A 26,500-nucleotide genomic window follows, 5' to 3' on the forward strand; every position below is an offset into this window, starting at 1 on the left:
ATATTACATTATTATATTATATTTATATTGAACTCATTGCACTCAAAACATTTGCAGGTGAAAATGTAGACGGTAAGCCCCCCTCCCCACTGTTAAAAAGACAGAGACAGGCAGACTGGCTGCTCTGCGAGTGCAAAGCCATTGACGGTCACATTATTATTCTGTCATCAATATCGGTGAAACTACTCTGGATTATTTTGAGATCTGTTCGATACCGATATGGCATATTCATGGCCGATATGGCCGATATTTCGATACGATACCAATTATATTGTGCATCTCTATGATCTACACCAGTGATTCTCAATGCAGTTTGATATGCATTAGGCATGGGGTCTTCAACAGAGGGTCGTCACAGTTACTACTTTCCATTTTCCATTAAACACTTGAACCCTATAGCATTCCTATTCTGAGGACAACTTTAGCAAATAATAGCAGATCTACATGTCTATATCGTCTATTTTCGGGCAAAGAGGCTTGGTGTAGAGGGGGAAAAGAGCAGATTAAGTACAGAGCAAAAGGTCAAGTTTACAAGTATTGAGGGTTAACAGTTTGACAGCATAACCCGCCATACAACGCACTTAAATTTCATTGTCTTTCCACACTATATGGAAAGACAGGGGCCGACGCGTTATGATGACGTAACCGGAAATCGACGCGTGCACTAAGCTGCAAGGGATTCTGGGAAAAGTTCAATGCAAGTGAACAGGGTTTTAGGCTTGGATCCATCCACCTTTTCTGTTTGTGGTTCTTCCGCATCACGACGGTGGATTATTTTTCGGCGAGGCAACAAATCATGGGACTATTTTCTGGAGGATTTTCATGGATCAAAGGCACAAATACTTCGGCGTATGCTCCAAAGGTAATTAAACAATCCCGGCAGTCACGGTATCTTGTCATATTATACTATAAAGCGACATAGTTGTCGTTGATCGAACGAATATTTGAAAGATATTGGACAACTGAGGTCCTTGGCCTGCTGTCAGCGTGCAAAATAAATATTAAGACAGACACTCAAGGTAAAGAAAAATAAATTATGTCTTTATCTTCTTTTCAAAATCTTGGTGAAATAAGATTGTGGCAAGACGAGGAGGAAAGTAAGCATTAAAAGTTTTATATAACGACATTATCAGAATCTACGACCACATTTATCAGTCATTAAAGTGACTCATAACACACTCTCCTGCAGAGTAGCAAGCAGGGGGGCAATAATTGATGTCATTCTTTAAAGGTCTGATCCCTTTTAACGGAAGATATGCGCTAGTGCAGCCATGATATTTCTTTATATTACTGGTGCAGCCAGTAAGACGATTACACAGAAACAAATGGTTATCTTGTCTTTATTGAGCACATCAGTGCTGTGGTTACCTTGTCTTTATAGCGTACATCAGTACTGTGGTTACCTTGTCTTTATAGCGTACATCAGTACTGTGGTTCAGTTGTCTTTATAGCATACATACATCAGCACTGTGGTTACCTTGTCTTTATAGCGTACATCAGTACTGTGGTTACCTTGTCTTTATAGCGTACATCAGTACTGTGGTTACCTTGTCTTTATAGCGTACATCAGTACTGTGGTTACCTTGTCTTTATAGCGTACATACATCAGCACTGTGGTTACCTTGTCTTTATAGCGTACATCAGTACTGTGGTTACCTTGTCTTTATAGCGTACATACATCAGCACTGTGGTTACCTTGTCTTTATAGCGTACATCAGTAGTGTGGTTCAGTTGTCTTTATAGCATACATACATCAGCACTGTGGTTACCTTGTCTTTATAGCGTACATCAGTACTGTGGTTACCTTGTCTTTATAGCGTACATCAGTACTGTGGTTCAGTTGTCTTTATAGCATACATACATCAGCACTGTGGTTACCTTGTCTTTATAGCGTACATCAGTAGTGTGGTTCAGTTGTCTTTATAGCGTACATCAGTACTGTGGTTACCTTGTCTTTATAGCGTACATACATCAGCACTGTGGTTACCTTGTCTTTATAGCGTACATACATCAGCACTGTGGTTACCTTGTCTTTATAGCGTACATCAGTACTGTGGTTCAGTTGTCTTTATAGCATACATACATCAGCACTGTGGTTACCTTGTCTTTATAGCGTACATCAGTACCGTGGTTCAGTTGTCTTTATAGCATACATACATCAGCACTGTGGTTACCTTGTCTTTATAGCGTACATCAGTAGTGTGGTTCAGTTGTCTTTATAGCATACATACATCAGCACTGTGGTTACCTTGTCTTTATAGCGTACATCAGTACTGTGGTTACCTTGTCTTTATAGCGTACATACATCAGCACTGTGGTTACCTTGTCTTTATAGCGTACATCAGTAGTGTGGTTCAGTTGTCTTTATAGCATACATACATCAGCACTGTGGTTACCTTGTCTTTATAGCGTACATCAGTACTGTGGTTACCTTGTCTTTATAGCGTACATCAGTACTGTGGTTCAGTTGTCTTTATAGCATACATACATCAGCACTGTGGTTACCTTGTCTTTATAGCGTACATCAGTAGTGTGGTTCAGTTGTCTTTATAGCGTACATCAGTACTGTGGTTACCTTGTCTTTATAGCGTACATACATCCGCACTGTGGTTACCTTGTCTTTATAGCGTACATACATCAGCACTGTGGTTACCTTGTCTTTATAGCGTACATCAGTACCGTGGTTCAGTTGTCTTTATAGCATACATACATCAGCACTGTGGTTACCTTGTCTTTATAGCGTACATCAGTACCGTGGTTCAGTTGTCTTTATAGCATACATACATCAGCACTGTGGTTACCTTGTCTTTATAGCGTACATCAGTAGTGTGGTTCAGTTGTCTTTATAGCATACATACATCAGCACTGTGGTTACCTTGTCTTTATAGCGTACATCAGTACTGTGGTTACCTTGTCTTTATAGCGTACATCAGTACTGTGGTTCAGTTGTCTTTATAGCATACATACATCAGCACTGTGGTTACCTTGTGGGGCGGTCACTGCCTTTTGGTGTGCGGCCGCCTGTGTCAACTTCCTCTTAGCCTCCAGGACGGGGTTCTCAAACTGGGTCCTCTGGTTGATATGGCTACAATAGGAACACAAAGGCAGAGGTCTGGTTGATATGGCTACAATAGGAACACAAAGGCAGAGGTCTGGTTGATATGGCTACAATAGGAACACAAAGGCAGAGGTCTGGTTGATATGGCTACAATAGGAACACAAAGGCAGAGGTTAGCCACTTGAACCCCAGTGGCCCTATTCTGGGCCATAACAGGCGAACATTTGACAAAAAACACTTTCCAATAGCTTTGTTTGACTGGCTTAGCAGCAGAGTCACATGCTTATGGTTCAAATCTGCTGCTGAGCCAATCAAACAAAGCTATGGGAAAATTAATTGTAACAGGAAACCTGAGACAACTAATGCACAGATCCTATGAATTTGGTTGTGATGGGAACTAAGCTCTCAGGTGTGAATGTGTGTCAGAATAAGCATAGAGAATCCATCCCCAGTCATAAACAAACAAAACAACAACAATAGGGGCGCCAGTAGCTCAGGGGTAGAGTGGCCACTTGGGAACCACAAGGTATCCAGGTTGAAGTGTCCTTGAGCAAGACTCAAGAACTCAACCCCTAATTGCTCCCGATGTGCAGGTTGGTGCCTTGCATGGTTTGTGTGTGAATGGTTGAATGTAATGCACAATCTATATGAAGCACCTTGGATAAAGGTGCTATATAAATGCAGCATTTATAAATGCATTTAACAACAACATCAACCAACAGCAACCATAAGAGCTTTCACTGTAGAATCCTGTAACCTGTAACCGAAAGGACCTGTATTGAACCCTTCCAGGTCCATTTGCACAAATGGATAAATTAGTGAGGATTGTATACTGTGTAGCAATCCACAAGGCCACATTCATATTATACATACACCTCTCATATATATATGGAGCTTCATGATAAGCCATCTGTATGCACTATGCAATCAATTATAAATGCATTTTCCCATAAAGGAACCATGCATTACTAATACAGGCACACTATAGGCCGGCGCCATTATAAATGTATTCAGCAGCAGAGTACGCATAAAGGCTGGCCAGCATCCTCTGGTATGAGTCAGAGTGGGGGTATATGGTTTTTAACCAACTAATATTGTAGGGAATACAAGCGTGACTGCCAGATATACCCTCAATGAGGTAAACAGCCTGCTGCTCCACTGGCATACAAAGCAAACGCCTTTTTCCTACTGTGATCATTTTTGCATTTATGGCACCATAACTGACTCTTGTCTGTCTTGTCCAAGCAGCGTTAAGGTTTTCACTCCGTCTCATCTGCCTGGGAGGGATCGTTGTGGAGCCAGAGCAATAAGCCCACCACAGTGTTCCCATTTTCTTTGCATCAGAACAGATTGTTACCTCTCTTTTCATCCCTCCCCACACACACACACACTGTCTCCAGCATTCTAGTTGAAATTCTACCTCCTCTCTCTTTCTCTCCCTGTACGGGCTGTGTTTAGCTGATTTCATGCTGGCATGGTATGCACAAAAGCTCATTTTGTGAAACTGACAATAGACACACACCGAACACATGTACAGCACTCATTGAGACACACACACATGTGCACACACACACTAATGTGAGTCCACTTGCAATGCCCTCTATTACAGGAGCCTCAACCTTGGGACCGCCCCCTTGTGCCCCTGTAGACATGTGCTTCCTATATTTCCCGTTTGTGTGTTAACTCATTACATTTGTTCGCAGAGTTTGTTTACCGCCTACTATAAGAAATAACAGCAGAATCTCCATCAGGAGGCTCCTACAGCTCTCAAGGTGTTTGCCTCCCTTCCTGAGCGTTACATAAACAGTGCGCACGCACGCACGCGCACACACACACACGCGCGCACGCACGCACGCACGCACGCACGCACGCACGCACGCACGCACGCACGCACGCACACACACAAGGCCTCTTCATGTCAGCTGAAAATGTCGTGAAAATAAGCAGCGTGTGCTGCATCGGCTATAGCTCACGTTATTTTTAGACCGTATTGACGCATGCCATTCCTCTACATGGCTAATTCATATGTGCACTTACTGTACCAATGTAAAGTAATGTGCCTATGCACTTTGACCGCCCCTGCCGGCAAAATGCGTGTCTCAGCGGGACACATGAAAGAAACAAATGCTGCAATACAGCGCGATACGAAAAAAAGAAAGAAACAAGGAGAAGAATGAGACAGCAAGGGAACTTACTCAACATAGTATGTCCCATACTGAGGGTCATCAATCTCTTCCCAGCCGTAGGGCAGCTCTGCAGAAAGAGGAAGAGAGCCTTTGGGTTGATACACACACAGACAACATGCAAATACACATGCACACTGCCGACAGATAACAGAGAATGGAAGAGCAGTGTAGAACACGGGCTCACTATTATCCAAACACCAAAAACGGTGTAGTATTTCTTTCACCTCGCCTGGGTGTTTAGCATTAGAACGTGGCCATAAAAAGACACTAGAATGATTCGGTGAACTTTTTTCCTGTGTGTGTGTGTGTGTGTGTGTGTGTGTGTGTGTGTGTGTGTGTGTGTGGATTTAACGAGCATGCTGGCCGGAATAGCTAATGTACATCACGCCCTGATGAACATATGAGGAACATAGAGGGAGAAAGCGAGGGAGAGGGAGAGAGAGAGGGGGAGAGAGAGAGAGAGAGAGAGAGAGAGAGAGAGAGAGAGAGAGGAGGGGAAAAGAAGAGAGCTCTTCACGCAAGAGAGCGCTTTGGAGTTGCTTTTCAAAGGCAGTGCGCCGACTAGATTTCCAACTGCCTGTAGAAATCCATTAAAAATGGGCTTGAAGGGTTCCCAGTGTTTCAGACACATCGTTTCTCTGCCTCTGCTCGCACTTAGCCCACATTACCAAACTAGGGACCAGGACAGCACGTCTGGAATCCCAGGCAGAGGGAGGGACAAGACCCCCAATAGAGAGAGAAACAAGGCACACGTGACCCGTGACGCTAGGAGGCATGTATTACGCTAAGTGTGATTTTAAAAGACATCACACAATCTTGTAACATCCGCCCGGCCTAGTTGGCAATGCATATTTGATGAAGCTGTGTGAACGTGCGTGAAACAGCGCATGGTATGATGTGAGGCATGTGGTAGTTACACTGTATGCCCATGTACTGTAGAAAGCCCTGTGCAGTAGTTAATGATGCTATACTGGGTCAGTGTTCAGTGCATAGTACTGTAGTATGTGTGTTATATTATTAAGTATTGAGAATGAAGTTAGAACTACTGCTACAATTTGGTATATTTTAAAATAATAAAGGAATCGGCCGATACGTGGCACTCACACTTACGTCCTTTTACGCTCTCAAGAGTTAAATTATTGTTGAACATCTGCATTACTTAATTTACAATTCTACACAATTAGAGAATGTATAGAAGATCAATTGTTCATTTGATCAACGTTTGGCTCTTGTCTCTCCTATGATACCAACATTGACAGCATGGAATTGCAGACAAAATCATATTCAACGACAACAAAATACTACAGGTGTTTGGGTCTGACAGGCTAAATCTCATCAAATGGTGGTCCATGGCTCAAATGCCGAATAAATAATGGCCTATTACTGTAAATGAAAAGAGTTGAAAACCACTGTTATACATACCTCCGTCCTCACACTTCTCAGGGGGCTTGGCTTTTTTGGCCAGCCGGGGGTCCAGCCATGTGGTGCACTTGGTGTTGTGACTGTGGAAGACAGAGGGCACCAATTACTTATCTGTGGCAGAAACAGACCTGAGTTGCAACTGTACACCTTCTGCCTTTTGTTGGCGAATGTTCCCTCCAGAATAGGGATGCTGGGGTTCAAGTGGTTAACCCATTTTGACCTGAGATCAATAGCAGACCTACAAGCTCGTAGCGCGCCACTCGGTGGCGCGCTATGAGCTTGTAGATCTGCTATGTTTCAATAGCTAAAGCATAACATGATGCTAACACCAAAAGGGGTTCCCGCCCTTAACCTGACATGGGACTTATGGCAAAGCTATGACAGGAATTGGACAACTACAGAATATTCCTGTTTTATGAGGATGAAATGACACACAGAAAAGCCACAGCAGTCAATAACAACATAAACAGTATGTTTAGACATGCATTTCTGAAAGAAACAAATAAATACAAATATGGAGGGGGAAAAACACTTCATCTTTCAACGCCTTAATCAGCTTAGATGTGAAATCAGGCAGGATATCGAAAACAGCATTCATAACGGTCTCCTGAGATGATGAGGGCTAATACATGTGGCTCAAAGCCAAACATGTATTACTAAAATAAAAACACAATGGCCCCAGAGAGGACTATATTTACCCCATTGTTCTAAAAGCAAAGTATTGATTTTCCCAGAACAATCAAACAGCCAAAGTTGTCTTCATGCAGAGCCAAGAAGAACTTTGTTGTGTTGTTGTGTAAAAGAAAAGCCTCTGGAAAGAGCTGTGTCTGTCAGCAGGAGTAAGCGTCTAGATCCCAGGAGTGTGACGAATAAACAACACGGAAATAGCTGGCAAGTATATCAAAACTAAAAGTCATATAGTTGATGCCTTTATTCGTGGTAAAAAGAAAATCCTAGCTCTGAATACAAATTGTGTTGCAACATTTTCGTTCTGTGTGGATGTACTTTAGAGTCTAAAAAGGCTCATTGATACTTTGTTAACCTTGACCAGGAAAGAGTTTATGCCTGTGTCGTACGACAGGGGGGGGGGGGGGGGGGGAAGAAGACTAAGCACTTAAACCCCGGCATCCATATTCTGGGGTTATCATTTGCCCAAAAAAGCAGATGATCTACAAGCTCACACTGCGTCACATGGCTTGTAGACCAGCTTGTTTTTTTTGGCAAAGAAATTTGGTGTAGACGGAAACGGAAGTACGGAGCCAACTCTGGCCCAGTTTACTACTGTAAGCCTCCCTCGACTAGAGGGTTTAAGTGGTTAAACCCAGGACTTAAATTGTGCAGTAACAGGCCTGTCCATGTTCACTCATACTGACTGAATCTGTACCTGGCAGTGATTCATCCAGGCTGATGTCAACTGATTGCACGTGATTGGCTCCCTGTTGGTCTCATTGACAGTGCATAAACAGTATATTTTTAGCAAATTCATGTGTTCTTTTTCATAATCACTGCGCCAACTGCAAAGACGTCATGCTGCAATTCACTGGCAGATTACAAACCCTCCCTGCTCCAGGAGAAATCTAGTCTAGCATCTTCTACACACCTTACATTTGCCTTGGCATTAATATTGCATGATGTAATAAGAGGGAAGTTATGTGCATTGCAAATTGAATCGCTAATTTAATTTACACTTTGAACGATGCTAATTAGACGCGGATGCTGATGCTGATTAGACACAGTCATCTGTGGATCATTAGGCAAAAGTCAGGAGAGGGAGCTGATCTGTCACAATTCATCAGTTATAAGCACGTATGATTTTTAAATGATTAACATTGCATTATGCAACACCATGGCCCACTGTGGTTGTAGGATGCCATGACCAACGCTGCACTAGTTCACTGTTGCTCCAGTGTTGCCGTGCATGTGTGGCCTGTGATCAGTGATGCAAAGTACATTTTACGTAAGTACATTTACTTGAGTACTGTACTCGAGTACATTTTTGGAGTACTGTGTTTTGTGTTGCAAGCACATGGCTTTTAAGCCCTAACCACACCAAAGGGTCGCCAAGCAACTCCTTGGGTCCAAACGGTTGCAAGGAATTCCATGGTGACCCTTTGGTGTGGTGTTTGGGCCATTGAATTCCATGCGTTGAATCACTTGGGACAACTTGGGACGACGTGGGTCAACGTGCAACAGGACAGGAAGGGACTCTTGGGACCCAAACTAATAATTTTCTGTAAAATAAATCTACAAGCGACATGTTGTGAGGTTGTAGATCTGCTATTTTTTTGAAAATGTCTGAACATTTCTACATTTATTTATTTGTTTTGGAAATGTTCTAAATTTCAATATAGCATTGCATCCGAAATGTACTTTTGAATACTTGAGTATTTACTTGAGTATATGCTTTGTCCACCATTGCCTGTGATGCAAAACCAGTCTTCCAATACAAGTACAAGTTTTTCTTCATAAAGTTCCTTCAGCACAACACCAGAATATACTGTCATATGGCATTGGTTAATATCTTATATATAATCCATTCAAATTCTGTTTTCATTGATTTTACATTGTTTATTTTGACAGGAAGAAACGTGCCTCTGAAGTTTGACATGGCTTAGAATCGTTAAGCATTATGACACGTGATTTATACCTACTGTATACCTACTGAAAATAGCAACTGTACAAGACCACAACATGTCACAACTTAAAGTGAGCTAATGAGTAACTTCAGTGTTGAGACACTAACGCACTGATTCCCAAAACACTGTTTTGTGGGTGACAGACACATTTTCATGGGTCACAACAGACGTTGTGAGCTTGTAGATCTGCTATTTTCAAAAACTTGGTTCCTGGGGAGACATCAAATTTCTCTTTTGAGTCTCGAGTTAATACGTTTGGGAACCAGTGCATGGTAACATCAGACTGAACGAAAATTGATCGTCTGGACCTTTTGTCAGAGTTGTTTTGAACATATTATGGGAGGGGGGACTGGAGTAAACATCCTGACTTTCTAAAAGATCAATAGTTTTTTATGTTCCCAATATCAGTATTGATTCACATTTTGTAAGACAATAAGACGTTTGTTCAGGAGACTGATTCATAAGCAGCCTTTTGGATAGACTTACAGACAGACAGTGATTACTATACAGGGCTGCATTTCACACAGGGCCCTAATACAAAAAAAGGTTCTGATCGTTCAGCCCTAACGCTCTCCTGTGAGGGTGTGGAGCATGTGACAGGTTGGTGTTAATTACATTCCCCCAAATTAAACCACTTGAGCCGCGACATCCATGCATATTCTGCTTATTATCCAAAAATAGCAGATCTACATGCTCACAATGTGACATGCTATTTTTGCCGATGAGATTTGGTTCAGACGGGAAAAAAGTGGTCCAAATGCAGAGCCAACTCAGGTCCAGTTTTCAAAGTTAGTATTTGGCTGCGGACCCCCATCTGAAAACTTGTGCCAGGGACCCCCATAGATTTGCATTGTTGAAATGTTTTAAAGTAAATTCCAAATGCTTTCATTTAGATTTCTTTGTCAAATAGCCGAAGTTTATTGATTAAACTGATATTTATGCTATAAATAATTTAGCTGGGAACCCTCTGAGTCTCAAGGACCCCTGGGGGTCCCGGGGCCCCACTTTGAAAACTGCTGCACGTACATGATGAAAACACATTATGATACGTAATTCAGATGTCTAGTCTCGGTGGTGGGCAATTTTGTCTCAGCGGCGCACCGAGGCTAAATTGGTCTAATGAAATTCCTGCAAAAGGCTGCTCCGAATGCTTGCACGAGTATTGACTACCGCTCGACAGCAGAGAAAATACATTCACAACTAATCGTAGAAGACTACAGTCATTGTCACTTATAGACAATTGCATGTTATAACATGGTGATTATAGGCTATTTGGGTAAATTGCGCAGATTCTAGCCAGACAAATCCTTTTGTGTGAAATACAGATTTAAATCAGCAAAGCACCTCCATTCTAATCTCTCAAGAGTACTGCCTTAAACATGTAATGTTGTTGTTGTTAGTAGGAATAAACACAGAAGCACCCAGAAGGATTAGAAAGGCGAGGAGCCAGAGCCGAGTTCCTGTTTTACACACAAAAAAGGAGGTTGTGCTCCCAGAGGCAAAAACAAAGGGTTCCCAGATTGCCTCCATTCCAAAGTGAAACTAGGGATCTAGTCAAGGCATAAGCCTATTTACATTTTGATTACGCCCGATTCATTTCTGATCATTTGTATATTATTTTAACTCAACCTATATTCTGTCTTAAACACGGACATTAGCCACAACTTATGATAGTGAGACAGAAATGTGTTTACCATGTAACAGCACCTAAAATGTTTAACCTAGATCTAAAAGGTCCCTACAGATTTTTGGTGGCGCTGTTCAGCCGTTTTTCTCCTATCCTTTAACCAAACTCTAAATCGAGTGTTGGGGTTTAGAGCCAATGACTTTCAAACTTTGCACCAAAACGAATAATATGAAACAGTGTCATCCTGAAATCAAAACAGACAAATTTACAGTTGCCGAAGGAGCACGCTTGATTCGTGTTTTGAGTGATTCGTTTGGGATATGCCTACTTAATTTAATGTTATATGACCAACCGTGTAGCTTTTACAAAACTGAAAAATTAGAGACATGAACAGAGTTGAGAGTGAGACCTCTCTCTCTCTCTCTCTCTCTCTCTCTCTCTCTCTCTCTCTCTCTCTCTCTAAAAGTGTGAAGTGAGAGGCGGCGGAGCCCGCTGTGGCTGACCGTCCCCATCGCTCCCGATCATTTCCACTTTCATACAGTCTAAAAAGTCAATTCTCCTTCTTGTGCTTTAGTGGTGTTGCTGACAGTCTGACACCATCATCATCCATGAATGCATTGTGTCAATATATGAAACTAAATTACTTAAGAGTTGTATTTATATCGTTGACAGGTGACGTCTGACGTCATCATTTAGTGCACTAAACAAACATTAAAGTTCATAGAGTTGGCTGGCAAATGTTTTTTGTTAAAAGTTCTCTAAAGCTTAGGTGAACATGAACCCTCAGGTCTTACGTGGTAAAACAACCTAAGAGAGTGTACAGTACAACTCACTCTATGAAGTAGACCATGCCGGTCTCAGTGTAGGCCATCTCCCAGTTGAGGGGCAGCGGCTCCAGGCTGTCATCCCGTGGAAGGGAGCTCCACGTACGGAAATCGAGGCTACTGCTGGTCTGGGTGTAGCTTGGCACCGTCTTCCTCCAACTTGCCCCTTCTTTGAGCTCTGGAAAGAAGAACAGATATGCAGAGCGAATTAATGATGGTGGTGGGGGGGGGGGTCAAATGTGTTAAAGACAAAGAAGAAAGTCTGAGAGATGACAGAACAGAGAGTTTAGTCTGTGATCTCCAAGCCTGCCTTCTCCTTTTTTTCCCAGACGGAAGTATGTCAATAGCGATGATAATGAGGAGGGACGGTAGGAGGGCGAGGGCATTTGCATGCAAGTGATGGGTCCTGTGCCCGCCCAAATGCTGTTCTGCATCTGCATTTGCATGTGTGCACCCTGCAAGTGTGTGTGTGTGTGTGTGTGTGTGTGTGTGTGTGTGTGTGTGTGTGTGTGTGTGTGTGTGTGTGTGTGTGTGTGTGTGTGTGCTCTGCCCAGGGGCGGCAATGATAGAGAGGGGATTCACATTAGAAGAGGGCCATAGGATCCCCGGGGCAATTTCTACACGATCGTATTGCTTTTGTAGTCTTTCCCCCCTGTCTCCCTATAATGAGAAACCGCTTCACAATGAACATGTAGCATCCATACAACAAAGGCCCTTCCTAATTCACTTACCACTTCATGCCTCCCTCGGAAGATGAGTAATACAAGGGGATGAAACATCAGGCTCTTTCATCCGGTTGTGCCTTTGTGCGTGCCTTTGTGTAACCTCCTCAGTATAGAGGCTGATGAAAGATGGGTTACACACGTGTTTCCGTATTGGGAGACATTTTCCCAGTCCACACGCATGCCCAGATTTTGTATCAGCTAGCGTTTGTTTGATTAGATTTTGCCTACATATTTTTCTTGCTCCCTGCAAAACAGTACTCACACACACTCACAGGTTGTCAAGATGCCTGTACTTCCTCCACAGTCTTGAAGGTATATTCAGTGATTTCACTTAATTAAAATATCACTTATTTTTTTGTTTTGTTGTGATAATCATCCCTACTGTAGAGTGTGCTGACCATATATGGAGTTCCTCCCTGTCCCCAGTTAAGCCCTGGGGTCTAGGTGGCCCAGCCTTCACTGCCCCCCCCCCCCCCCACTGTAGTGCGTGCATGTGCACATCTTGTTACCGGGGCGGACCGGGGGGTTTTACAAAGCACCCAAATCACTGAATGCTCCTTTAAGTGGTATCTGATCTACAGGTGCACCATAGGGTTCATTCAGATCTACAGGTGCACCATAGGGTTCATTCAGAACCGCTGCAATGTTCTAATGCTTAATTGATGCTCATTTGACGTGTCACACGTAGAAAATAGCTCTGAGCTTGTAGATCAACTATTTTGGCCCACGATACCATCGACAGATGGATGGATGGATGCAGCTGCAGATGGAGACCAGGCATACGTAACGTGCAGTACACAGTGTGCGTAGGGCAACACGCTGAAGGGGGCAACAAAATGTGCCAAACGGATCCTCATAATAATAAACATGTCATGGTTGGGGCAACCAAATAGTCAGCGGCGCCCCTGGATGGATGGATCAATCAATGAAATGATCTGATTGGCATCAATCCAATGCAGAAAGAGCAATAGAATATATTAAAGCAATAAGCCACAAGAGGTGTGGGGTTACCGTGTATTTTATAATGGCTTGAGAGGCGTGGTGAGGCACGACGTGCAGTGGAGTGCCTCCAACCTTTAGCCTTTGACTGACATACTTGTTGGTAGATAGACTTGATTGTTGGTAATGAAAAGCCTATGACACGCTGAGCAGTTTTCACCGCCCTCTGCAGTGATTTTTCGCTCCAAAGCAGTACAATTTCCATACCAAGCTGTGATGCAGTAGGTGAGGGTACTTTCAATGTACTTTCAATGAGATAAAAATTATATCAATTGGGCTAAACAGTTTTGTCACATCGAGAATCTTTGCTCAAAACACTTCTACAGACGCCATGCATGGTTCTCAAATTGGGGTGCAGGGACCCTCTAGGTTCCAAATGGGGTTACAAATGGACCCTTACAGAATCTGTAACTCTTTTGTGAGCGTGTACAAATGGACCCGTAAGGGTCCATTTGGTTCCATTCGTATGCTTTCAGAGTTATAAGGGTCCTTTAAATTAAAAGGTTTGAGAACCACTGCCACGTACACCCACAGGAGTATAGGGTGAAGGAGGATGATCAAAGATCATCTCTGCAGTAATGGGTTGTTCACTCTGCTCTCATACCGTTAAATTGTGCCGGAGCATCAGGTCTCCAGCCTCAGCGATATTTTCAATCCTCAGGCTCCACGCACGCACGCAGGCACGCATGCAGGCACGCACGCACGCAGGCACACTTTTGACATAGAATGTATGAGAGGACGTTGTGACTGCTTCACTCATATACACTTGACAAATTGCGTGTGTGCATGTACTGTATATATGTACGTGTACACAGTGTGTATTGTGTGCAGTGTGCGTGCGTGCGTGCGTGCGTGCGTGCGTGCGTGCGTGCGTGCGTGCGTGCGTGCGTGCGTGCGTGCGTGCGTGCGTGCGTGCGGGGTGAAGACTTATAGTGCTCTCAATGTTTCCATTAACCTCCATTTGTCATTGGATCATGACTCTGTCCATCTATGGTGTGTGCGTGTGTGTGTAAGACGGATGTGACTGACATGTGGCTGCAGGCTCTGTGCTGCTCTTTCCATAAAAGACCCTGGACACCCTGGATACGCTGGGTGCCCTTTTCTTTTGTTTTGAGTCTTATAAATAATGGAAGCACGGAGCAGTGATGTGTGGTCGTCTTTGGAAGCACACGTGGGATTTTACTGGCCTAGGATCAAATCACACCAGAGGCTTCCATCCTGTTGCTGTCTCCCCCCTCTTGAATTTCTGACTCTTATTTAAGAAGAAAAGCAGTAAATAACCAGGCAAGTCTGGTCAGCCCGACCCTGCATATACTGTAGGCCTGAGGCCAATTCTAAAAAAGAAAATGCTTCTAAATCCGAGTTTTCTGAAGAACCTGTTTCTATGTCAGTGGTGCTCAACCTTTTTCATGTCAAGGACCCCCAGCATTATCTGTATTTGTAAAAAAATATATATATTATTTCTGCATTTGTAAAAAAAAAAAAAAAAACATAAACACAAATATTCAAAGATTTGCACCACATTTTCACGATTTTCTCTACAAACTTGTAGTTCTGCTATTTTCACTGAATGTTCGCCCCAGAATAGGTACACTGGGGTTCAAGTGCATTTTAATGTAATCTGTTCTGCAGGACTGGTGAACTAGAAGAAGTTGCTATTTTAAAAATTCTTAAGATTCTCCTGAAGCCATTTCTCTTGCCAAATAACAAAGGTCTTTCCTGTCCAACTTAGGATAATGTCTCTGTCAGTGTTAAGTACTGTACCCAGACAGCTGAATATACAGTACGCTGTGCACATATAAAGGCAGAGTGAGAGAAAGCGAGCAAGGCTCTAGTTAAATAATATAGATATATGGAGACTACAGGGCACGGCAGACAAAGGGGGCTAATTAAACATTTTACGATTGGGAAAACTAATGGCCACATTCCCCAGCCCTCCTTATTTTCAGTGTGTTAAAACACTTACACTAGGATGGACTTCCCTTCACAGTTAGATTAGGTACAGTAAATAACCGTCTGGTTTTCTCTTTCTCCACACATCTGTCACTTTACCATTTAACCACATCAAAGGAGTATTTCAGACTAGAAGGCTTTCTTACCTTTATTTGTAGTTGTTACCTCCCCACCAAAGAGGTCCAGGTGTTATTTTGTGCAAAAACTCATTATTGGCTATTTCCCCTACCATAAGCCCTCAATCTGGACCTCTTTGGTGGGGACGTAACAGCCCTTCTGGCTCCAAAACTGTGGAATGCACTTCCCGTTGCAATCAGAACTGCAGCATCACTCCCAATCTTCCGCCGTATTCTGAAAACCCATCTTTTCAGACTCCATCATGGCCCATAGCACTTACCCTACCCCCTTAGATACCACTTTTTTAGACTTAGATAGCATTTGATACAGACTTATAGCATGGCATGTATACAGCACTATAATTGCATTGGATGTAGTCATAGCACTTCATAGTACAGTACATATGTATAGCATAATATATATGTATAGTTTCATGATATAGATACTCCACTGTTACGTTCTTAGCTTACGCATGTTTCATGATAAATGCTTTTTATACATGTGATGTATTCCCATGCTTTTTTGCTCTTGCTTAATGTAAATCGCTCTGGATTAAGAGCGTCTGCTAAATGCCTAAATTGTAAATTGTAAATTGTACAAATAAAGGTAAGAAAGCCTTCTAGTCCGAAATACTCCTTTAACCATTATTTTATACTTTAGCTATTGAAAAATAGGCTATAGCAGATATACAAGCTCTTAGCGCAGCACCGATTGCCGCGCTACGAGCTTGTATATCTGTTATTTTTGAAAAATCGTGAAAATGTGTGCAAATCTTTGAATATAATTATATTCTTTCACAGCAAACGTTTTTAACTCAAATATTTGCTTCTGGGGGGATCCCTGTAATAAAATATTTCAAAATACCTGTGCCCTTCTGGGCACACGTCTCCACCAGGAGGATAGGACTGTGTGAGATGTTTGGCAAAATGTTTAGGAGTAATATAAACATGTTTGCCTTTGATGGCAATTGGATGACTTGAGGCATTTTGTTCCAAAAATGTGTTTTGCAAAAATCAACCTGTTGGTGGCGCTATAACAGGCCAATGTGAAAAGGGTGGGATATATTCCTCAGCCTAGTAAGAAAATGTGTGAAAGATTTCACGTAAATTGCATGCTGTGTTCATGATTTGAGGCTTTTGTTCAAAACGGGGCAATCTTGCAAACTGTGAAAGCCAATTATAGCCAATTAGGATGGAATATGAAATATCGGACAGATCCGACTTGAGCACATGACCATAGAGATACTGTGTAACGATTTGTGAGATTTTTGGACAGAATCTGGAGGAGTAATATCAAAAAATGTGTTTTACAAAAGTCGGCCTCCTGGTGGCGCTATAAAAGGCAGATGCGGAAAATGCAGGTCAAAGGTTTGTCCTTGGCCTCTAGGGAGTGTGCATGCAACGTTTCACGCAGATCGGTGCAGTTTTAGGTAAAAAATGTGAAAAGCTGCCTCATGGTGGCGCTATAACAGGCCGTTCTGGAAAATGCGGGGCAGAGGTTCATCGTTGGCATCCAGGGAGTGTGTGTGCAAAGTTTGGCATCGACCGGGTTAACGGTGCCGGAGATTAGCTGTACACAGACGGACGGAAGGAAGGACGGACACACGGACGGAGTGCAAAACATACTCTCTCCCCATGCCTTCGGCCTGGTGGAGACAATAACAGCAGGTGGTTGTTGCAGGGGATTAATATTGTCGCTGTTGGCTGGGAACCTTTCATGTTCACAAATGTTACTCTTCAGGACATTGGGGAAACTAACCTGTGTTTCAATGGATCCAAAGTTAGTTGAAAAGAGCCCATAATTAAATGAACAAGGGTTTGGAATCAGGCTCAGCATGCCCACGGAGAGGGTGATTAGCTCTCCCAGCAATCTAAAAAGTCCCATTTTAGAGGATCCAAAGTACTTTCTTTTACACATGTAAACACTTTTACTTTAAAGAATTTTCAAAAATAGCAAAAGTAGCAGATCTTTTTTTGTAGATCGGTTACTTTCGCTACTTTTGTGCTACAAAGTAGGACATTACTTTACCCTAAAAAATATAATTTGAAAGATGGAGATATGAGGTTTCCGGCCCAAAAGCAACGACATGTGTTGCAGATAGTGAGCTTGTGGTGGGAGGAGTAAAACCTGTGAATGGGCTGTTTAGTTGGAGCTATGCTGGCCAAACTCATTTGGTTGCCGTTGTGTTTTCAAATGGGACCTTTTAGATTGCTGGGAGAGCTAATCACCCTCTCCGTGGGCATGCTGAGCCTGATTCCAAACTCTGTCCTGTTCTTGTTCATTTAATTATTGTCTCTTTTCAACTCAAAGAATAGGCATGCCCTGCTTTTATATGATGTTCATCAATCCTCTATGCCTAATTAAAAAACTAGCCGATCTACATAAGTTGAACAATAGAGGGTATGCGCGTGACATCATCATCATACCCGGAAGTTATGCGGGATTACCTACTTGGCAAAAAACTACCTTCTAGCCTTGACAGCGCATACATCCAAACAGAAAAGTCCTATTTGATTGCATGAAATTACTTTAACTCTTTGAGAGTTTCAAGGATTTCTATATAGTTTGTAGACTTCTCTATGGCAGAATGGCGTTTTTGAATGATTTATTGAAAATTCTCTGTTGTGAATGTGTGACAACGAAAGACCTTCAGAGAAAGCTTGACTTGTCTGCTTCCAGGAGAAAAATTAACTGAGTTGATAAAATGTTTAGTTCTTGTGTTGGAAGCCATTTAAAAGAGCCTGCATTTACACTGTTTTCTGTTTCTAGGACAACCAAAAAAAGTTATGCCCGGTTGAAGTTTTATTTTCTAAATAACTTTTTTTCTGCTGGGCGTACATAGCCATGCAATATCTCATTTTAAAGGGTGAGTTGTCTAGTTCAATTAAAATAAAATAAAAAGTTTCTCACATGTACCACTGTAGATATTTTGCCATCTATAAATAGCATGGTCAGTCATGATCAATCTGACCTATCCAGCTAAAAGTCCCCATAGCTCTGAAATTGGAACATCATATAAACTCAATTCTTTTTTGGGGTAAAATTAGACATTCTAACGCACATTTTGATATATACCATGTTTACATAGTCTTACCAGTACCTTGTCTATTCATGCATGTATCTCAAAAACCTGTTATGAAGAAACACAGTTTTGATAAAAAACACATCCAAGGACATTGTTTTGATATGACTTGGTGCCCATGATATGTATCAAAATATAGACTTGAATGTATACTGTATTATAAAAAAGAAATTGAGTTATTACCATCTACCGTTACAGAGTAAATCACAGTTGAAACTTGCTTAGTCATATACAATAAACCTCACAATAGTGAACAAAATAGTCATGACAGGTCTAACTCATTGTAAAAGCGTCTTTTATTTTTTATGACTACTAACATAATAAAATGATAAATATTACAGAAAATAAATAGGCCTACATACAAAACAGTTACTCCTCCCCTAGCTCTGATCCATAGCTCTAAATGCGCATTTAGAGCTATGGATCAGAGCTACTCCTCCCAAATGTCCCCAAACCCAGTCCTTGACGGTGTGTGTGTGTGTGAGTTAACCTGACTCCGCCAGAGAGTCAGTACACTGTGTTCCCCCCTCCTGCTCCCATCTGGGAACTCTCAGGCAGACTTGATGCCCGGCCACAAAACGGCCTGGCCAATCAGCAGCAGCTCCTAGCAACTTCTAGCAGCAGCTTCTAGCTTCTAGCTGCTGCTGATTGGCCAGTCCGTTTTGTGAGCAACTTCTAGCAGCAGCTTCTAGCTGATTGGCCAGGCCGTTTTGTGGCCGGGCATCAAGTCTGCCTGAGAGTTCCCAGATGGGAGCAGGAGGGGGGAACCCAGTGTACTCTCTGCTGCCCCATCTGGCGGAGTCAGGTTATGTGTGAGTAGGCTAAATAAAAAAAACACCCAAAAACTGCCCCCCCCTGAAATGAATGAATGAATGAATCCGGTTCAGTGTCGGAGAACGCCATCGCAGTCTTGACTCTTCATCCTCCTCCTCCTCCTCCTCCTCATCTGATGCCAGTTCTAAATATATAAAAATAAATAAACATTTTAGCTGTAGTCAGTGCACGCTACTATTACATGGCGTTTTACCCGGCTGCTGGCGATCAAATGATTTTATTGTGCAGTGTCTTTGTGGGCCGAGTCGTGGCATGAAAAATACAAATAGATGCTTGTATAAGTAGTATCACGATAAAATAATATGGCGACGTTAGAATGAAACACCAATGAGTGATCGCTGGTAATGTAGCTAGCTGCCCAGGGTATATCCAGCACCATTGCGTCGCAATCATCCAGCAACATTGGTACTGGCTATTGCCCGGGCTTGTGGCCCGGCCAATAGCCAGTACCATTTGTGCAGCGTTTGTTAGCAACTACTACTAGCCAACAGCCAGTGGAATGTGGTGACGCGATGGTGCTGGATATACGCTGGGCAGCTACATTACGCACGATCACTCATTGGTGGTGTCATTCTAACGTCGCCATATTATTTTATCGTGATACTAATTATACAAACATCTATTTGTATGCAACGATGCCACGATTCGGCCCACAAAGACACAGTACAATACATTCATTTGATCAGATGTTTTTGTTAGCTACGTCGATCACCTATAGTAGCCTACCGACCCTTGTTATATATTCTCCGACTATGCCTGTCACGATGACTAAACCAGTTAGATCTATCCATATATGGTTCTACCACATCTATCTGATATCAGCACTAGGTCGGCTCGGGCCAAATATAGGGATCGTCTTACTAGACATGTCATATTAGGGCATTTTCGAATACAATAAAATTACCTTTTAGCGAAGGCATCAGCCTTGGTGGTAACTCCGGTGGGGAGAAGAAAAAACATTGCACACGTGTAATCCGCGAGGGTGGATGTTGCAGTCCGGCCAACGGTCTGGGACTGGAGAATGCCACTGGACACGGATGGATCATTTTTCAGATTGTTTTTTTTGCGGCGACTGCAAACCTGGCTGAAAAACTCTTCCTCCAGTGCCCACCTCGGAGGAGTCAACCAACCCCCCTGTTCACTGGGGGCTGGGCGTCAGTTTCCAATAGGAAAGCATACACGTGTGTCACGTGACACGGGAATTCTGGGAAATGTAGTTGATATTTATGCTCGATACTCTATACAGAGGTGCGGACCGAATTAATTTATTGGTATTAATAAAAAAAGAGAACTACGGAAAATCACGTACAAGTCAGACAGAACTAATGCAAAACTCCACGTGTTTTCCAGTAGTAATCTGTCTAAGGGTTAAACAACCTTAAATTCACTTTATCACTCACTTTGCCACTCGATTTGCCACTCGATCTGCCATTCACTTTATGCATGCGCATACCCTCTATGATCATAATATACAGTAAATGTAGTAACAACCATAATCCTTAAACCTGCAGTAAACTCTAAATGCCCAAATCTGAATCTAACCCCAACATGAATATTGTCCTAACTGTAGGCCAAAACTCCTTTCTAACCATTAATTAAGCAACCATTTATCTTGTGAGGACCAGGACAATGTTCTTCATGTCCTCACGATGTCACAATTAATGTGTGTATATGCCACACACACACACACACACACACACACACACACACACACACACACACACACACACACACACACACACACACACACACACACACACACACACACACACACACACACACACACACACACACACACACACACACACACAGTAAAAGCCTCTCTACCGTGCTCTCTCTCTCTCTTAAAATCCTCATTGTTAATTTAACTGACTCTTACAAATGGATAAATTAACAACTTCCATGTATCTCTATCTATCTCCATCTTGTTAAAATGTATTTCTCTCTATTTTAGTGGTAATTGTATCCCACTGTTCCTGTATTAACCATTTCTCTCCCTCCCTTGCTGTGATATACTCCCACAGTTTTTGTAGCATATACGGTATACGGATGCAATATGTGAAATCAACTGCTTCATTGAGAACGGTGACACTTGTGTGTGCGTGCGCGTGTGCGCGTGCGTGCGTGCGTGCGTGCGTGCGTGTGCGCGTGTGCGTGCATGGAGTTCTTGGCCCCATGACTACCTGTCACACTAGATCCATCAGACTAATTAAATAATAAAATGTATCAACAACATTGGCAGAGGGCTCCAGTCAGCCCAGGGCCCCTGGGAGCTTAACTTTTCACCCCTATTTCATGCTGGCCCTGTGCACACTGGCCCTCATTTATCAATGGAGTGTACAAGCCAGCTTAAAATTTAGCTTTGCATTTTGGAGTGGATACATGTGTCCAGATACCTGTCAAATTGTTAGACAATGCTGCTCTGCATGTCTATACGATGGAAAAACGGGTGTAGACAAAGTGAGCTCAGACCAGACGTGAGTAAAAGTCACGATGGAATGATGGAGTAAATGCAGACAATTGCGGTGATCTCGTGTATGCCCGTTTCTTGGTCTACACCACTTTCATAAATGAGGGCTACTGTGTGTGTGTGTGTGTGTGTGTGTGTGTGTGTGTGTGTGCACACGCATGCGTGCGCGTGTTTGTGTACAGTATGTAGCTTCTGTAAACTTGTTTAGCCATTAAGTATGGCTTATGCCAAAATTAATTAACAGATACTGTGTTTGTTTTTACTTGTCAGATGTCAATTAAAGTAAAGTAAACATGCAGGTTTCAAGTATTCTCCTGGCACGTCCAAAGACATTCCAGGCACTCATTGCATTGTCTTGTTTGGGGAAATCTACCCATCTGGTATAGCCTATCTAATGAGATAAAAAACACACCGTAAAATGATTAATTCAAGCCTTCTTATACGCACGGCCCTGACTCGCAGATGGAGTTGTAGATTGAAGTGCCAGCTAGGGAAAGATAATCAGTCTGACACTAAAGTAAATGATCTCCCATTACCTCAACAATAACACAACTTCAATACCGCATTATGTGACTAGCTCTGATGAGCAGCACGCTGCATTAAACCCAGAGGCAAGTTGAAAACTAATTGGTATCTTTGTAGTCACAATTTTGCATGCAGTCTGAAACCATTGCGAGCCTGCATGGGACTAAAGCGTATAACAAATGGAGTGAATCACAATGCATGCAGTCTGAAACCATTGCGAGCCTGGGACTAATGCTTGCAGTCTGAAACCATTGCGAGCCTGCATGGGACTAAAGCATGCAGTCTGAAACCATTGCGAGCCTGGGACTAATGCTTGCAGTCTGAAACCATTGCGAGCCTGCATGGGACTAAAGCGTATAACAAATGGAGTGAATCACAATGCATGCAGTCTGAAACCATTGCGAGCCTGCATAGGACTAATGCTTGCAGTCTGAAACCATTGCGTGCCTGTATGGGACTAATGCTTGCAGTCTGAAACCATTGCGTGCCTGTATGGGACTAATGCTTGCAGTCTGAAACCATTGCGTGCCTGTATGGGACTAATGCTTGCAGTCTGAAACCATTGCGAGCCTGCATAGGACTAATGCTTGCAGTCTGAAACCATTGCGAGCCTGCATGGGACTAAAGCGTATGTGGAGTGAATCACAATACTGGCGGAACTGATGATGATGGAAGATGGAAATGCCAAATATGTCCTAGTATCACATTGCCTGTTTGGTGGAACAGTTATTTAAATTAAAACATTTCATAATTGATAATTGAATACAATTATCAATTAATGATCAATCCTTATTTGGGGCATTTCAGTACAGACAAAACAAGGAAAAAAACACCATTGTGCGACGAAATATAAAACAATGCTTAAGTGGTAAGTGACTAGTTGATTTATAAATGAATTACACAGCTTGGTTGAATGCTTGATTCTGATCGCCGGTCAATTGCTGAATTCAGCGGTGTGTTCTAAATAATAATGACCGATCAGGTCTATAACAGACTGCTTTCTAATCAAAGGCTCAGAGCACCTGGCTGCGCTGCTTGGATTTTATGCTGTATCCAACATGACAGCCATGATGTAAACATGACAGCCATGACAGCAATGTCATTTACAGCTAAACATTGCTCGCAAGAATGTTTTTGAAAACATTTAAAGCGAGAAATAGACGATGCAGTAAATGAAAATCGATTCTATTTGATCACTTCCTTGTTTTCCGAGTGTGGATGGCAAACGCAGCTATTAGGCACCGACACGGAGCCTAATTGAAAAATGTGCTTCTCGCTTATTCCATTAATCGAAAAAGCATTACAAATTATGTATTAAATGCTTTTTCAAATAGAATATTCGTTAAAGAAAAATAAAAAAAAATGTAATTTTTCTTAATTATTTTAAGTTTTCTGAGCTCAATTGCACCCACAAAAACCTGAACTTTTAACATTCAGTAGATTTTCTGTGGTTTTCTGGCTCAAACAAGAGCTCAGATTTTCCTGCTGTTTGTGATGTCACAGCCTGCAAATGCCATATACAGTATGTCAATGGGATTTGCCAGCAGATTTGTTTTCACTATTTTGCCTGTTTTCATCGCAGCTCAAAAGGCTCCCAAACCCCAAAGAAAACTCCAGAGCACAGAAATTCCACTGAATATTCAAAGTTCCGGTCATAAAACAAAAAGAAAAACCCCAAAAAATAAAAAATGAAAATGAATGTCATGAAACCTTTAAGATAAACCATGGTTGCAGCCCTACAGTGTGTGACTGACTGACTGACTGACTGACTGACTGACCAGGCAGTCCGTTGACCAGCGGCGGCCTCTCGTCGTCGTCCTCCTCCTCGGGCACCATGCTGTCCTTGCGGTCCATCTTGCTGACGGAGGTGGTGCGCTTCCTGCCCGGGACCTCGCCGTCAAAGTCCTCGTCAAACAGCACCTGGTCCACCAGGTCTGGCTGCACCAGGTTGGGCTCTGCGGGGGGCTTGGGGGTCCCATAGTAGTTACCTGGAGGAAGGAGCACAACAAGGGCTTTAGCCTGGGAAGATGAAGGGGTTTGAGGGAGGATTGTACCGTATAACTACCACCGTGAACAATACATTCAGTGGACTTTGCCTTGTAAATTTGTAACTTATTGTTCTTATATTGTCCTTGTTGTATGTTGTATTTTAACTGTTATTATAAAGTGTATTGAGACTACTAACACAGTAACCTTAACCCTCTTAACCCATTAAAACAGGAACGCATCTGTGTCATTTTAGCTATATAAAACATAGCGGTACGTTCGATACCGTTCGGTACTGTTTCAGAAAACTCTTAGGATTTAGAACAGTGGTTTAAAACCTTGGTTGTCAAAGTGGTTGTTCCCCCCAGAATAGGGTAGGAATAGGATGGTGTTCAAGTGTTTTAAAAAAAGTTTAGCTTGAACTAGTGAGAGACGGAGAGAAGTACGTATAGGCAGGTATCACAAGAGGGACTGGGGGCCGGAAGGAAGGGAGGCTGGGAGCAAAGGAGGGGAGGGGAAGAGGGATTAAGAAGGAGAAACAGTACGAAGATACTAGGGTGAGAGATAGAGGAAGAAAGAGAATGGGAAGAGGAAGAGGGAAGAAGGTAGAGGTGAATGAAGACACGGGAGATGAAGGAAAAGCATAAATAATGTTGGGGTAGACGGAGTATGGAAGTTAAAATAGAAAAAAAAAACAGAACTGTAGTACACATTATTCGACAGTTTTAATACAGAGTGTCAAATGTAAGGATTACATTTTCTGCATCACACTTTTCTTTCCGTCATAAAGGGTCCCCTTACCATCCCCCATACATTATAATTGATTACAAACAGCAATCAACAGGTCATAATTTGGTACATATTTATTCATATTCACAGACCTGATGAATCCATTGCATTTGTCAACAAATAATAGAAAATAGTTGCGTCTTGGGAGGAGGGGGACGGCCGGGTAGAGAGGGACCATTCTAGTAAGTAATCAGAAGGTCAACTCCCGGCTAGGAGTTGAAGGGACCCTGAGCAAGACTGGGCTCCCCCAGAGTTAGTGTCAAAGTGTCCTTGAGCAAGACACTGAACCCCAATGTGCTCCTGATGTGCTGGTTGGTGCCTTGCATGGCCTCCGCCTCCATCGATGTATGAATGGGTGAATGTGTACTGTAAATCTATGTAAAGCACCTTGGATAAAGGCGCTATATAAATGCACCATTTACCATTTTACTTAAGTAAAACATTTGAGTACTTTTTCCACCACGGCCAGATGGCTACTACCAATTCGTCAGGTCCCTCACTCCCTCTATCATTCGGCACATTTTTGTAAAAAGGAACTGGGCAGTAATGTCTTAACTGTGAAAAACATTGGAAACGACCTAATTAACTACTCATAGTACTCACATTTCACTCTTCTTTAGCACAGTTAATTTCACAAGTCTGCTTTCATTTTTCTTTTTTCTTTTATTACCAATTAAGTTCTCTCCCTTCCTGGAACCCCCACCTTGCTTTCCAAGAGTAACTGCTCTCTGCACAGCTGTCGTATAACCTTTCATTCACTTCACCTGGAATCTGCCAGCAAATTACACTGATCAGTGAGCACAGCAATTATCTCATCTCTGAGCTAGCAATGTTTTATCTAATGGAGAAAAAGCTCATGGTGGAGATTATAAATATGCAATGGGGATAATAGCGCTCTGCACAGGCGAGGAAAAGAGTGCTAAAAAGCCTGGTTTAATCATTTACTCATGGGGTACTCGTGGGGTGATCAATCAGGGCTGGGTGAATGGTCTGTGTGACTCAATTTAGGCCTAGAAATGAGTCATTATTCAACCTCCATTAAGATTGTGAATAATGTGCACATCATTTTGCTGCGGTTATTCTTTATGTTTATTTGTTTTCCAAATGTCACCCTGTCAGATGTAGTTATGCAAGTTTTCTTAATTAAGTTTTGGGCAATTCATTTTCTGAGGTCAAATTGGCTGTTACTTACTGTACTAAGCAGTAATCACCTGCTTCATCTTAATTATCAATTCACAATTAGCTTAATTAAAAGAATGGGAAGAGA

The 26,500-nt window shown here is 42.4% G+C and overlaps 1 protein-coding gene across 6 annotated transcripts in view; it reads right to left on the minus strand.

The window, feature by feature from the left end:
- magi3b (membrane associated guanylate kinase, WW and PDZ domain containing 3b) overlaps positions 1–26,500 on the minus strand; it is a 227,615-nt gene that overhangs the window by 37,842 nt on the left and 163,273 nt on the right. For all 6 annotated transcript variants that reach the window (XM_079509239.1, XM_079509238.1, XM_079509237.1 and 3 more), the window contains 5 exons: positions 24,237–24,446; positions 11,763–11,931; positions 6,667–6,746; positions 5,254–5,311; positions 2,985–3,085 (listed from right to left, as the gene is read on the minus strand). In XM_079509239.1, coding sequence (XP_079365365.1) covers positions 2,985–3,085; positions 5,254–5,311; positions 6,667–6,746; positions 11,763–11,931; positions 24,237–24,446 — 618 coding nt within the window. The remainder of the gene's footprint in view (positions 1–2,984; positions 3,086–5,253; positions 5,312–6,666; positions 6,747–11,762; positions 11,932–24,236; positions 24,447–26,500) is intronic.

The sequence above is a fragment of the Electrona antarctica genome (assembly GCF_951216825.1).
Source record: "Electrona antarctica genome assembly, chromosome: 9".
Classification (NCBI taxonomy): Eukaryota; Metazoa; Chordata; class Actinopteri; order Myctophiformes; family Myctophidae; genus Electrona; species Electrona antarctica.